The 16,102-nt window shown below is 44.5% G+C and overlaps 1 protein-coding gene across 5 annotated transcripts in view; it reads right to left on the minus strand.

Annotated features, from left to right (window-relative positions):
• Positions 1–15,880, minus strand: part of NRP1 (neuropilin 1) — a 108,203-nt gene extending 92,323 nt beyond the window's left edge. For all 5 annotated transcript variants that reach the window (XM_015853139.3, XM_015853138.3, XM_015853137.3 and 2 more), the window contains exons 1-3: positions 15,786–15,880; positions 15,133–15,594; positions 11,925–12,099 (exon numbers count right to left, since the gene is read on the minus strand). In XM_015853139.3, coding sequence (XP_015708625.1) covers positions 11,925–12,099; positions 15,133–15,199 — 242 coding nt within the window. In that variant the 5' untranslated portion in view covers positions 15,200–15,594; positions 15,786–15,880. The remainder of the gene's footprint in view (positions 1–11,924; positions 12,100–15,132; positions 15,595–15,785) is intronic.
• Positions 15,881–16,102: the final 222 nt, after the last annotated feature.

A 16,102-nucleotide genomic window follows, 5' to 3' on the forward strand; every position in this document is an offset into this window, starting at 1 on the left:
GGAGCCTAAAGTCAAGTGAGATCCTGATCCCATGCAAGTAGGGAGAAGTTTTGCCACTGACCTAAAAGAAGCCATAATTTGACTCTACATGCAAAGATGTGGAAGTCCTACCTGCTGCAGACAGAGCAGGCGCCAAGTCTTTTTGTCATCTGCTTCCACCCAATAACAGCTTTATAGAAGTAAGTTAAGAATGAATAACTTAAAAGCTGCCCAAGGTGGCTCTAAAGTGCTGCCTTCCCTCACTGCACATGAGGAGACAACCATTAGTGCTGCTGCTGCGTGGTTCATGACTCCTTGGGGGACTCTGTGCTCGCAGAATGGCCTGGTTTTGTGCTGCAATATGCACACATTGGAAATTGCTCGCATTTGGATGCTATCTGGTGCTCAGTTTTGAGTTAGTGTCATGTCTGTTATAGATTCTTCTCATCACGGATAATATGTCTCTTGTGAGCATGAGTACTATTCTTCATTTTTGTTTGGATAACACTTCTCTCTGAAAGTCAATAGATTGCCTTTATACACAGCAGTATATTGTTTAAAAAAATTAATGGATAGAAGATTAAGAAATACAAAACAATAGCAAATAATTATTGAACTACATTACATTTACACCCGGAAGCTTCTATGGACTTCACAAACATTAGTAAATGCATCCTCAACCTACTTCAAAACATGAAGATATTATGCCCTGTGAGGAAACTGAGGCACAAAGATGATGGCTGACTTGCTCAAGATCAAGCAGGATGAGAGGGTCAGCACATCCACAATGCCCAAGCACCCAGCTCAGTGTTCTTCTTTAGGGCTGGTAATGGAGAGATCTGAATACATGGTGGGAGGACCTTGGTCTTTATTATATTTGATTTTGATAACCTCCTACCCATTCTACACAAGCACTGAAGCAGAACTTTAACTGCCTTCACTTTGAGTTACTGCAGTTGGATCTGCAGTGTTGGTCTTCTAAAAATTCCTAGGGTACTGCTGAAGTGCAGAGTCAGCTCCTCGCTCAGCTGACATACAACACAAGCTCCAGTAATGTACTTTAGACCAATGACAAACAGCTCCCTTTCTTCAGGTATTTACATTGCAATAATCTAATAATCTGACTTTTTTTTTTTTTTTTTTTTTTTTTTCAGACAACAAAGAGCTGAAGCTGAGATGTGGCAAGGAAGGATGTATTTTCCTTTCTATGCTGAACATATGGGGACATGCAAAAATTACCCGGCGATTGTCAACTGAGCTGTGGCTACACCTATGAACATGTTTTTAGTTTGCACTGCTAGGGGTGGGGGCAGGAATAACTAAAAAAGGGGATAAGCTACATTGCACTTCATATGGAATACCATAGGGTGAAAGTGTGCATATGGACCATTTCCACGCAGTGAGCGAGGTGCCTGAAGGTCACCATGCAGTAATTAATCCAACTGCCTAGTGAGGTGAGTTTAAAAAAAAAATAGCCTTCCTGGAAGGAATAAGTTACAGTAAGCAGAGGAACTGCTTAGCGTAGACACTTTGCCTGAGCCAGTGTTAGAAGAATCAAAGCCGTGAGGAAATGGATTTGCCACTAAGTCACCCACTATGTACATATATATTTAAATGCATATTGAAGTCTGAAGCTTGCAAGCAGCAGGGTAATCTTACCCATTTCTGCTCACAAAGTTAGCTATTATAGTATCCAAAAAATCTCTACCACTACTTGTGACTACTTATTTACCACAGCCTATACACTGTTTTTACAGCCACTTCACCTACATTACGTTAGAAACCATTACAGATAAAGAGCTGTAGTCCACGCTACAAACTGCTGACAAAAGCAAGGTTTATTTCTGCAAAAGTACTGACATAAGACATCTTTATACTGGAACAAACCTTTCCCCTCATGCGTGCTGAATTGTTTTAACTATACACAAACTCCTTAATTGAAATAATAAAAGTACAAAAACCAGAGCACAAAGACTGGGCTTTAGAACACAAAAATTCAAGTCTCAAGTAACACACAAGTATGGTTACTTAAAAAAAAAAAAAAAAGCATAAAAACATACAAAGTAAAAGTGAAATAGGCAGTGGGGTAGCCTGATTGCCTGGGAAATGTGAGACTGGCTCTTGGTAGTAAATGTAAGTTTAGTTTGGGGAAGAGCTATTCATGTGGGAAAGGCTGGAGAGCACTGGTTTCTTGAATAATGGCATGCTATGATGGGAAAAATGAGAAGCAATTTGGGCACTATTAGCGACACTGTTCAAGAGTAATAAGGAACTTGAAAATGATGTCAGAGAGATAAGATAAAGAAGACTATTATACTGTCTGAAGGCCATCATCGAGTATAGCTGTAGAGGGTGAATGAAAATGGAAACCAGTAAGGAACATAATACGATATGCTTTTGGTATTTTGTATTTGTGCTGTTAGCAGGTGCTAGGCTATTGGCATCACTGGAGCTGTCTCCATTTGCTTCTCAACTCACTGTGGTCCTGTATCTGTTTTATATGCATACATTATGGTGTGCATGTGCTATTTGAAACAGAAAAATTCAGAAATATATTTGGATAGTGCTAGACTATGTAGAGTGGTTAAAATGTGTACCTGCTTTAAGTGCCTGCCATCAGAAACACAAGGGGTTGAACCTAAACTGTCTGCTACAAATGCATGTAGGGAAGTTTTGGATTTGAGCCCAGGTATGAAGATACAAATAGATAAAGTTTATAGAATTGTGACATGAAGTCTCAGGGGTTTTGTGGAAACGTTGAAAACACACTTCACAACCAGAGCATACACCTTCCATGCTAAGACATTGGATGCTTTTGTCTCCAACAACAGGTCATGGAGATGGCTTTGAAAAAGGAGAAAAAAAATAAAACAAAATAAACGCTTTTACTTAAGAGCTACCTTTGCATATTTTTCCAGACTTATCGAAAACTACTCAAATGGAGAGACAGCCTAGGATTTCCTTTAAGAAGGGTTTTAGCACGAGGGATGTAAGTCTTCCATTTTGCATCTGGCAAAGTGGAGTGATCACTATGGAAATAGGCAGCATAGTCTACATTTCCGCATGGTGATCAAGCTAAAGCTTTTCTAAATTGCTGATCTGCTTCCCTTGTTACAGATGAATACATCAGAGGAAAGTCGGCAGAAGTTGCCTGGCTTAATGACAGATTGGCACAAGATTCTGCAGTGAGACAAACTTTGATTCTTACCCACGCACTTAGCAATTTATCCCAAAACTCCGCCATTATGAGCTAAGATTTCAGAGAACAAATGATAAGTTGCATATGGTGTGGTGATATGAACTGAGGTGATAGTGGGGTCTGAAGTTGAATTTTCTACTGTACAGTAAATTACTCTTCAAGCATTTGAAATCCATTGTTGCAAGAAGTAACTACTAATTTGTATACTGCCAAAAACGTATGTCCTAGCTTTCAAGCGCTGTTAGCCCTGCACAAGTGAGCCTGTTCTTTTAATTGACTTCAGTGGGACTGTTTATGTGAATAAGATGAGGAAAAATTTGGCTGTAAGGGAGCGTTTCTCAGAGCTTGAGGCAGAATAATCACGCGGCTGTGAACAGACCTCTCAATTTTCCCTAGGTTCCCAGCTACCAACTGCTGCAGGAGCATATTAGAAATAAGAAATAAAAAAAGAAATTAAAAAAAAAAAAAAAAAAAAAAAAATAGAAAAATGGTATCTTCTTTTCCAGCATGAAACACGGTGGGAACATCCCCAGTGTACAACTGAGCTGTGTGGGAGTTGTGTTGCTACCCTGGGGCGCTCCAACCCCTCTCCTACCTCACAGCCCTAATGGGCTGTATTTGCACATGGGGGCACGAGCAGACCACAGTGCAAATGTACAACAGAGAGAGCTGGTGGGAGAATAAGGAAGGGATAACTCCAAGCTCCAGCTCAATGTGAGGCATCTGTATTTTGAGGAGGCACGGGGCTACTGTGGTTCCACATCAGCATGGAAAGCAGCAGCCCCAGTCTAGTGCCCCCAAGTTTCTCTTGCACAACAGCTGGTTAGCCTGCTTCTGGGATGTATGTAGTTTCTTCTGGAAGAAATCATCATGTCAAATGGATGTCCTTCCATATGCACATGTACTTTCATAGTAGTCCTTTTGAGCCATATAAATTCTTCATTTTAAAGCATTACATATGTTATTAGCATGTAAAATAAGTCTAAATAAGTACAATCTTTTTCACTTTAAATGAATTACGATCGACCTCAGTTCACAGCTAGCTTTGTGGCTGGCAGGGTTTCACAGTACCTCATGTGAGAGACACAATCAGAAACCTGATTTTTTGAAGTTGCTATTTTATAAACCTTTGATATTGCCCACAAAAATCAATTTCCTCCATGGAAGTACAAGACTTGGGAGGGGGGTTATTCTCACATTTTTGTGAATTCTTACAGAAAAAAAAGAAAATGACCTATGCTCCCAGAAAGTTAGCAGGTGACTTATTAAACGTCTCTCAAATCTCCTTCAGGAAGTTCATTAAAACTCTATTTGGAAATGACCAGGTGCTCGTTTCCCGCAGCACAACAGGGAAATCTGTCACCCTGTTTAAAAAATTGTTTGGTTACTAGGAAAAAAGAAATAATCATTATACCAAGCTGTGTGGTTTTGTGATGGAAAACTGTGGCTCGGTGAGAAAAGTGCCAAGGTCAGTGCAATGAAAGACCCACAGTGAACTCAGGCCTGATTTCAGAAGTCAGTGGTGGATGGGGGCCAGGGAAACAAAGTCGTTTCTGTGGTTTGCTTGAAAACACTTTTGAGGTTCTGGGTAAAAATAGCTGTCCACTTTGAGAGAGTTTTTAGTTTGCAAGAAATTATCATTAGAAAAGATTTTATATGTGTTATGAGGATCGCTAATGCTGACAAAATTACCTTGTTTGACACTGGATCCTGACCTAAATACTATGGCCAAGTCAACTAACAGGAAAATAGTAGGGCTAAGCGTTTTTCATTCTTTGTACTGCCAAACCACTGCCTCTTGCAATCAGGATTGATTACAAACACCCAATTAAGAGGCATTTGGAACATGATCTGAACACTAATCCTTTCTCTTTTTCTCTTTATACCTAATTATCAGCCTTAAGATGGGTATTAGCACTTTAATTAGCAGATTTACTTTAGGAACTTCTATATAAGCTATCAAATCTATATGACATGCATGTATATATGCACAGTCTTAAAGATGTGCGTGTTACATGTATGTTTGTGATCAAGTTGTTCCATATGATATATGTCTAGACATATGCATGTGAGTATGTCTCCTGTTTTCAGACATAACTTCATCCTTTGGAAATACTACAAAAGAAAATAATTCAATTTGCTTTTATATCAGCTGTCTCTATATCATAATTATCAAATTATGATCCAACGTTATAGCTTGCAATAAGCTATAATTAAGAAACTAATTTTCAGCAACCTGTAGATTTTTATTTTAATTACATTAACATGGGGAGGGGGGTGAAGAGGAAAGCAAGATGGGGTTGACTGAAAGCATCTTGAATGGTTCACAGGGCTAATGTCTGCAGCTCTGGGTTTCATTTTAGAAAGGACTCAGCCCTCTGTTCTAAATTTGCCTCTCTGTCCACAGAAAAGCTGAAAGATGAGGCTCACGGGAATCTACATTTGACCCTTAAGACGTTTTCCTGTCTGAAGGGCATCTGGTTGTAGCACATCAAGACAGAATTTTCCCCACAGTTCACTTAACTGTCCACATTAATATAAACATCTGCATATGATTGTTATTATAATTGTAAAGTGCTTTGTACAGAGACCCAAATCAAGACTCTGCTGCGCCAGGGATGTACCCTCACCCACAGAGTGCAAAACCAGGCTCTGTATCCAGTACCTCTGTTCCCATTGCACACGTGCCCAGATGTCCAGGTATGACCAGGTAATTTGATCATGATTTTGCTAATGCCTTTTCCTGACACTACTCTAAAAGAAAGAATTGTTATAATCAGGTTAGCAGTTGAGAGTTTCATATGAGTTAATTGCTTGGAAAAACAACAAAAGGATCTGTTTATGGCACTGTGTAATCGCAAAAACAATTTAATTTCCAGCTTCTTTAAACTCTTATTTCATCTCTAAAACACAATAAAATAATAGAGCTATCTTTGCATGCTTGCATCTGATAAACATCTAGAAATACATGCCAAATCCTGTAGCAAGGAGAAAGTACTATGATTCAGAACCTTTACATAAAGGAAAAATTATCTGTGTGCAACATATTCCATCTGTACTGAAACAAGAGTTGTTTGCTTTCCTGATTCTGAGCAGGCCCTGAGCTGACCCCCTTCCCTGGTGCTGTTGGTCTTCCAGATAACATCAAATAATGGTCGCCAGCAGCACACTGCCAGAGAAAGCCCTTAATGTGTTTTTATTTAAAGGAGGGACATGCTCTAAGAGTGCACCCAGAAACAGATATTGCAAGTCCACTGCAACAATTCTCACCCTAAACTACCTCAAAATCACATCCCTCTCAAGGTCACATTGAACCTGGCTTCAGCAGTGGGGCCAACAGGTACATGCCGGCCTCCTCATGTGGGGTGTTCATGGTGTGAGGGCTGGGTGCCTAGGTTCATTCAAAAGACACACAGGGTGGCAGGTGGCAAGTGGACATTAATGCCTGTTTTAGGCACCTGGTCCTGAGGCAAACGGTTAGAAGAAATGGCACTGGTGCCTAGACAGACAGAGCAAGCTGCTAAAACCACATTTCTGGTTGAAAGATCAGAGGCATTAACTCATTCAGGCTCATCTTCTGACTTCAACCATGGTGAAATGGGTTCCCTGGCACTGCAGTCCAGGGAAGCTGCAGGTACCCCATCCCTGGAGGCATTCAAGGTCAGGTTGGGTGGGACCCTGAGCAACCTGAGCTGCTGGGAGGCAGCCCTGCCAGGGCTGATAATTTTTAAGGTCCCTTTCAACTCAAACCACTCTGTGATTCTATGATTCTAGGAAATATGGTTCCTGTCTTTCACAGGCCCAAATTAATCTGCTCTTTTACTAGCTCTGCTGCTTAGCTGCCATCATCAGCTGCAGTCACCTCACTGCCTACTGAGCTCAAAAGCAACTGAGAGAGATGAAATTAGGAGGCTCTGATTGACGTTTGCCATCAAAATGACTGATACAGTTATAAAACAGTCATACAGAGCCTGTGCTCCACCATTCCTCGCAGCCATAAAGAAAAAGGAGATACAGCTCTGTGAAAGCGGAGGGCAAAACTCCCCTTGCTTTCAATGATAACAGGACAGTTATGCAGATCCTTGCATTACTCCTGAGATGTCCTTTGCACAGATTTGGGAGCAATTCAGGGTTGGTAAACCTGGAGCCAGACCCCAGACACACCTTTGGGCAGTCAGAATGCAGCTGTAATGTGTGCAGCCTTAGCAGTTCAAAGGGCCATTCCAGCATATGTGGTTTAACTGGGTCTCCCAGGACATCACTGCATAGCCAAAGAAGCTCAGTGCCACCTGGGGCTCAAACTGCCTTTGCACAAGAGAAACATAAACCACAAAGTCTGCTAACGCAGCCTGTCACTGTGCGGAGGAATAGTAACCAGGATTTAAACAAAAGTAAATGAAAGCTTAAACTTTGCAGAAACTAAAGCAAGGCTGAGCCATGGCTTGCCTTGCTCCTGTTTATTTTACCAGCCTCGGTTTGTTATGCCTACAGATTTACAGCATAAATCCATTGACATTATTTAGAAATACAATGGATGGATGAATTTCCAACATCATTAAGGACTATAGAAGTTTGTAGGGCTACAGTTGCACTCAGTAAGTCTGTCTAGCCTTTCTGCTGCCAGACTCAAGGGTCTGCAGGAGCTGCTTTTTTCTACATAAACAAACATAGGTGGTTGGTTTTGGTTTTTTCCTCCGCATTCTATAACTAACTGAAATTTCTATTCAGCCCTAATCTCATCAGCATATCTAATTCCTAGTAAATGCAGTACACAAAAAAACTTATCTATGACATCTTTCTATCTAAGACACAAATGTTTCCAAAATGGGTAATTCTTCTGTTTGAACCAATTTGACAGCACTGTGTTCACCTTTTATAATTGTCAAGCAAGGATGATATTTACTCTATACATCTATAAATGGCCAATAAAAAAACTATATCGCATGGAATATCTATGAAGACCTTGTAAAGCAATATAGTCAAGTCTGGCAACAAAGTCAATAATTTGTCAGTAAGAAAACCACTTTTGGGCTTTCTCTACCCAGTTCTCCACCTTTCTTAAGCCCTTTTCTTCTGAAGCTTCACATTCATTTTCTTAATGTTTTTAACCTAGCGTCTGTGAAATTTTTATTGCTCCCCAGATAATGACATCTGATCTGAATGTAACCACACACCTCTTTGCTCAGCAACATTTGTCACAAACCATTATAAATTATCATGCTGATAGTATGCATTGCTGGGAAACCGGAAAAGTTCCATAAATTCAAAGTACTGTATCAGTGACATTCTTGTTTATTATCTAGGTATAAAGTTTTACTGGATTCAAGATGGCTACATTTACACAGTAGGCTCCTTCAGCGACACGAGATGTATGCAGCTTGCTCCAAGTGCTGAAAAGCATTTACCACATGCAACAAACATTGGAGCATTTTAATACTCAGACATATGTTTTGTCTCTTCTATTCATTTTAACCATCCTCCTGACTCCAAAAAATGCATGGATGTTATCCACGCTTGCTTGAGAAAAGGCAAAACAGCAAACAAGCTTGCGTTGTCTTAGAGTACGCAGTAATTGCAGTTTCTTTGCCTCCTGAAGAGGAGGCATAACACTCATTAAAGTTAAAAGTTACAAAGAGACTGTGTGTTTTTTCATTATGTGCTAATACTCTTGATAACAATCTGTGGTTGACATGATTGTATGCTTCCCGTTGAGACCTAGTATTTCCATTACACTGGTTCAGTAGTTCTGGCTAGAAGGTTTTTTGTCAGATGAACCCAGCTTGTGAGAACATATTTCTAATTATTTGCGTATCTTTATTCTTCAGAACTGTGAAAGTTGAGCACTTTGGACTGCCTCCAGAAAAACAGGATTTTTCACCGTGTTTGCTTAAAACAACTCAAACGATCATCAGAAAATCACACACACATGAATTTTACTATCAGTCATTTGAGAAACACTTATCCATTAAAGCACAGCATAATCATAGGTAAATCAAGAGTATGTTTTCAAAATGAATCCCAAACCCTCACGTTCAAAGAGACTCGCCACGAACAGCTTCAGTATAACTGATACTGAGATTTGCTGCTTTTGCTTCTCCTCAGAGAATAGACCTTTCACCAGTTTTACCTTTCAGTATGCCCAGTCTTCTACATACAGAGATATTTACAATTAAGGTAAGGCCTCCTGGTTTTCCCACTGACACTACAGACCACAATAGTAACCTTTCCAAAGTCACACTGTTCCCCTCCTTGGGCGCATGGGTTTTTGTTGTTGATGTTATCTCCAACTCTAACTGAGGTATAAGATGCAAGGAACAGCATTACAAAGTGGATTTTGGGAGCTAGGCCAGAAAGCTAATCTTCTCCTCCAGTCCACTTTAATTGTATGGGGCATTTTTGTTCCCAGACATGAATTCCCCTACCTCTCATTTTCTATCTGCTTTTCATATTTAAGTGCTTATTAATTTCCAGTGCTAAACCTTTCAATAAGTCAGTGTGTAACCTAAATTGCACATTTCGAGATGGCACGCTGAGTTGCTAATAAACTAAGAATATTAGGAAATCAAAATGTACTTAGTTGCAAAACCAGAAAGAAAAAAAATCTCCTGAAATCTTTCTCTGCATTAATCATTGCTTGCACCCAATATTCAGTAAGAGGAATGTGGATTTCCTAAGCAGACAGTGAAATGTGAAACCACAGAGCTTGTTGACAAATTTCTGTTGCTGAAATCATTTTCTATTATTCTGGTCCTAAGGTTCTTGGCACAAACACAATCCTTCTCAACTTAAAAAGAGCAATTTTAAATATAAGTGAAGTAGCAGCTGAGTAATTTATCATAGCCTAGAAGATTAGCATTTCAGCATAGACCAAATGACAGTAAAGTCATCACCATCACACACTGCAAAGACAATGCAAACAGCCCTGTTCAGACTCCCTCCCACCCACTGCCATCTCATTACTTCGTTGGGCCCCTTTCAGAGGAAGGAATAATGCAAGGGCGAGAGTGGACAATGAATATTGAGAAGGGAGCGATGAAGGGAGGGAGTCAATCTCTTCCCTGGACCCAGTTCAGCTCAGTCTGGCACTACTTAACACAACACTACGCCACAAAGATTACTTGTTCTTTAAATAATTGTATGCTGTGCACCGCTTTACTGCTGTCAAAGACCACGTTGGTTTTATAGCACTGGAAAAACATGTATTCTAGCAAGGAACAAAAAAGGGGTTGACACTGAAATATGCTTGATTTAATTTCTCAATCTCTGTCTGAAAGACAAAGAGATACACACACACACACGATCATCTTTAAGCATTAATGCTGTCCCACAGAAAGAAAGTAAAACCCATACAAAGAAGACACAAGGAAGTGAATCATGGCCTGAGTACAGCAAATTAAAAATTAAAGAACGGGAAACAAGCGTGCAAACATATGGTGTGAATATGAGCTGCAGCTCCAACATCACAATAAAAATTCATTTTAACAAAGAGCCCGTTTAGTTTTATGAGCTCAGGGTTTTCCTGCATTATCACTTGAACTGAAATGCTGATATACTAGAGATTACAGAAACAACAAAGCGGCTAAGCACTACAATGCATCATTAAAGAACTTCATCTTAAGGGAGATCAATAATGATGATTTGAGTAATCCATTTATTAAGTAATAGGAACAGAGACATGCATGGTAAAAATTAAGTGCTTGAGTACAGTTGCTCCCTAAGTCCAACAGTCTCACCTCACAGTCCATGACAACCACTCCTGATCATTTTACAGTACCAGAGCCGGTGGAATATCGAGCACTCTCATGAAATGTCAAATACTAATGGCAACTGAGTTTAATCTCTTCCTGACATGCAGAGAAGATCCTGACTGATAGCATTAATGAACAATGACTCTCTCTTGCAGTTGTCAGAAGGGGATGAAAACTCCACGATATTCAAGAAATTTTCTAATTGTGAATTATTGAAATATTTTCATTGTGGAACAAGTAGGCTGAATTTAGAGAGTATGTTGAAGAGGGGAATGACCTGAGGTTCAATGGTTTCCATGCAAAGATTTGGGGAAAAGGGGAGAACAATGTTCTGGGTGAGTTCCACTCCCATTATAGATGGTCAATGGAAAAATATGCACAGAGTGCCTCAGTTTTCCCCTTCCTCCTCTCAGAGCATTACAGCAGAGCAGGAGGAGGGATAAGAGCAGCTCCTGGCTATAAATCAGCAGCAAAGGGAGAAAAGGGGACATACAGCTCTCGTATCTGCAGTTCACTGCCCCTTAATGGGTGAGAGTAAATAGCAGACGTTTTGCCTTAATAAGAGGAGTTTACAATTTATAGGTTGCCCATTTCTGCCACAGGCTGTTAGTTGTAGGGATACTGAAAGAAGAGGAAGTATCTTCTAACATTTTGGAAACCTACTCCAAAAAGCAAACAGCCAAACGAACACAGAACACCTCATCCTAATTGCACACACAGCATCGCCCACCTGCCTCTCCTATGAGACAGAGGAAATTCAAACCTACGTCAGATCACCTACAGAAAAGTCGCAAAGACACTTTCCCACCTCCCACCGGCCCACGACTGTCGCTGGGCGGAACGGAGCCGTGAGGACCGAGCCCGGGCACTGCGGGCACTGCGGGCAATGCAGCGGGGTGGGCGCGGATCGCTGCGGAGCGGGGCGGAGGATGGGAGCTGAGCGGCTCTAAGCCGGCAGGTGGAGCCATAGCGCTCCTCAGCGCGGCGGCAGCACTTACTTGCAGTCTCGGTCCTCCAGGTCGAAGTGCGGGTTGAAGTTGATCATGATCCGCTGGTAGGGCTCCGGGGCCTGGATCAGCCACTCGCACTTCTGGCTGGGGTGGTAGGACTGCGGGTAGCCGGGGGAGGTGAGGTACCCGGGGCTTAGAATTTTGATCGTGTCGCCGCATTTATCTGCAATAGAAGAAAAACAGGTTGGCTTGTTTTTGGTACTTCAAGGCAATGACAGCTTTCTTCAAGCAAACTTTCTCTGTGTGCTTGCACAAAGGCATCTCTGCTAAGTTTTCTGAAGGGAAGAGGCCCAACTCTGCATCCATCCATAAATCCTACATCAGGCACAAGCCCCCCTTTCCTGAATTTTAAAAGCTCTCCAAAGCAAACAGTGCCCATACGGTGTTCAAACCTCTCCTCCCAACAGTGTTAACACTGGCTCAGGAGGTGTCACAGAACCAATTATCCCTCAAAGTATAATCTCCTTAACGATGAAGTTTTAAGGAAAGCTGTGGGAGGGCGGCTAAAAGGAGGCCGCCTGACCTCTGTCCACAATGAGCCTGGTCAGTGTCACTGGGATGGTCCTGAGGATCCCTGCTCCTTGCAGCAGACCCTCCCCTTGCTTATCAGGCCATAAATCTAGGCAGACCAAAATTATCTATGCTCCTCAAACCCATGCTGGCAGAGAACAAAGTGGTTTTAGTGAAGCAGAAATCACCCACTATTTATTCCTTCAAGGAAGTTTGTTCATGCTTGGAGGCTGTATCAAAGTAATGGAGCAGAACAACATCCTTCCCCCTTCCCTCTCTCCCTCCCCCCAACAACAACAACAAGGGTTTATTTCTCACAGCAAAATAGTTGCAAAAGTTCCTGGAGTCACCGAGCATGACCGTGAGATGGATCATGTCACATCTTCATCCTTTGGGCAGCACTGCAGGGTTGTGCTTTAGGGCTTATGGCAAAAATATAGGGAGACCAATATAGAGACAGGAGGTTCAGCCTACGTGGTCACTCGCTTCACTGTCCAATGCAGATTTCTGTTTTCACTTTTTTTTTTACTATGGTTTTCTACGCCTGGATGTTCAGAGAGGGAAAACTTTCCCTACACATTGACTGCTTAATTTTGAGCAATAAAATATGACAGTAAACTACAGACAGGAAGACTGTCTGCACTGAGAAAGGAGCCTGTATGTCACTACGTCCCAGTAATGGTACACACAGACTGCACTGCTGTATCTTAGGCACGTTCTGCAAAAGCAAAATGGCATTCCTTACTCTCAGCATGAATTTATGAATGTACAGGATTTTATTGTAGAAAAACCAGGTCAGATGGAAATGAATGAGGAAGAGCACATCAAAAATGCATTAAGCCGCACACTTTGTAGAGAATATTTGCCATAAATTAAGAGAGGAGGGGATGATACATTCGCAGCTGTGTGGTCAAGAACCAGATATTGCTAAGCACGCTGCTGGGAACGGCTATCTTGTTATTTATTTCCGCCCTGCCGTTGCAGAACAGCCTGTTTCCCCCTGACCAGAACAAAAGGCGCTGCGGCTCAGAGCTCAAAGCTGTCACTGGTGATCTCGCTAATCCGCTGTCTGGGCTCGGGGGAACCCTGCCTTTCCCTCCCTCTGTAAGCACCCTTGGAAAGTGATCCCGTCTCATTAAACCCACTTCAGCCCTGCAAACAACATGGCAGAGTCTGGCATCTGCTTAACGCCTGAAATAAAGCAGCGCTGCTCCCACTCACTTGACAGAGTCAGTTCGGAGGACGCCGAGGTGGACTCACCACCACCAGCGCTGCTTCATCTGCGACTTCTGGGAAAGTGACAGTGTAATAAGATAATGCGCTCCGGTCGGCTCCGCGGCTCTGTGCAATCTCTCTCACACTTGATTAAGAAGAGTAGTTTCTAATGACTTTGGACCATTAGTTCTAAATAAGGTTAATGAATTAATTTAGCAGACACCAGGCGCTGGATATAGGTGAAGTTGGCATCGGTGGGTGAGAGGGAGGTTATCGGCTCGGTGTCTGGGGCAGGGCCAAGCACCCACCGCTCAAAGCAGACGGAGGCTCCTCTCCAGCACCCTGCCCTGCTCCCTTCTTCCAAAGGCCAAGGAGAGCACAGCCCTGCAGGGCTGGGGCACCCCTGGGTGATGTGGGAGCCGCGTCCCTCACCTGGGCCGGGGGCAGCCCCAAAGCACCCCCTGACACCTCCACTACTGTGCAGCTGTGCTGGGAGGCGGCTCCTACCGGTTAAACTCAGCCTCCCTCAAACGCTGCGAAGGAGATGAACTCCCGTCATAAACCACGCGGCTTTAATGCTCTCTCTTCCGCTCGCGGTCCCTTATTAAAACAATATACCAGCGCAGAGCGGAGGGTGCTCTCTCCTTTTAATTACTTTGATTGAAAACCCAGCCAGGCTAAAGTAAATATTTGATAATTAGTTAATAATAATTGCTCGGGATTTGTCGGGAAAGGCAAACTCGCAGGAGCTGCTCAATGTGTGGGAGCGGAACGTCAGCGCTCCCACAGCCGGAGCGTCTTGAAAAACGCATCAGGCGGTGACAGACACATCCGCGGTGCCCGGGCATTGTTCGGGGAAAGAGGAGCGCGGTGCTTTCAATTTGCTGTGTTTGCAGGGAATGACTGATAGCAAACCGTCTGCATCGCTCATCTGTTACGGGATTTCTCTCCTAGAAGAGTCTTTGAACCTTCGTGGGGAGGCTCAGCCCACCCCCCTCCTCTCTCCCCCCCCCGGGCACTGAGCGAGTTGTACACAAACTGAGCACCTCGGGAAGGGGTGGGCTGAGAGCTGTGACACCCGCAGGTACGAGGACAGCCCGAAACGGGCACGGCACTCCGACACCTTTCGCTTTGGTGAAAGAAAGGGCGAGGAAGAGCCTTCCGCCTTCAGCGTTCATTATCTTTGAGATACGGAAGGCGAGACTTATTTAATTGCCGATGGGAGGAAACGCTATTAAGATAATTGGCTGCCCTGATCTTGTGAGAACGAGCAGCCTGCTCGGTACAAGCACCCCAAAGAGCACAGAAGGCAATGCCCGGCCTGGAGGGACACCTCACCGCTCCCGTCCCCCAGCGGAAAGTTCCCGGGGGGTTGGGAGAGCGGGTCGGAGCTGCCCCGCTGTGCGCCCTCCGCTCCCATTGCCCCGGAGCCGCCCCCCAGGCTGAGAGCCGCCGTCCCCGCGACACTCACCGCTTCGCAGAGCCCTGGCGAGAGTGAAGGTGAGGGCTGCGCAGTGCAGGAGAAGTCCCCAATCCATTTTCCCTTCCGAGAGCGGGGAAAAGACAAAAAATATAAAAAAATAAAAATAAAAAAGCCCTCCACGCACAACTCTTCCTAGGTCTTAAATCCTCCGGCCGGAGTCGGGAGCAGAAGGCACGGTCCGCACGGGCAGTCCCGGGAGGTAGGGTCGCTCTCTTTGAGCCTCAGCTCGCCCGCATCATCCTGGCGTTCAGCTCCGGCTCCCTCTGCCTTTCCCCACACTTGTTCCCGCTCCGAGCGCCGCTGCCCCGGCCATTCCCAGCGAGACTAGAAAGCCAAATGAAAACGAGGAGGAAAAAAGAAAAACAAACAGACAAACAAGACAGACAAAAATCCTGGCGGCTGCTGCTGGCACCTCGGGAGCGCTCTGCCGGGGCGGGCTGCGGGGCGGCTCTGCGGAGGGGAGAGAAGGGAGGAGAGCGGCGGTGAGCGGGGTCGGGCGCCGGAGTTTGGCAAAGTGTTTCCCCGAGCCCTCCCCGCTCTGCTCTGCTCCGCACAGCGGCTCCCGCCGGGTCGGCGGCCCCGGGGCGGCGGTGCCCGGCGGGGCCGGGGCTCGGGCAGGGGCGGCGGCGCCCCGCACTCACCTGCCCCGGCGGGGAGCGAGAGAGGGAGCGCGGCGCAGCCGCGGGGAGCGCCGGCCGGGAAGGAGAAGCGTCCGGGCGGCTCCCGCTCGCAGCCTGAGGAAGAGGAGCGCAACTCAGCGGCAATAAGAGAGGCCGAGGAGCCGCCGTCTCCCAAGCCCCAGTCCCCTCCCCCTCCCCGCCCTCCTCCTCCTTCTCCTCCTCCTCTGCCCCCCAAGACATCGGCGGCGCGGAAGAACCAACAAACAAACACGGCCTTGACAGCCGGCCGGGCGGGGGCCGGCTCAGTGAGATGCGGAAGGGAAGGGGGGGACGGGCAG

Source organism: Coturnix japonica, chromosome 2, assembly GCF_054131305.1.
Source record: "Coturnix japonica strain WE chromosome 2, WE-NBRP24, whole genome shotgun sequence".
Lineage (NCBI taxonomy): Eukaryota > Metazoa > Chordata > Aves > Galliformes > Phasianidae > Coturnix > Coturnix japonica.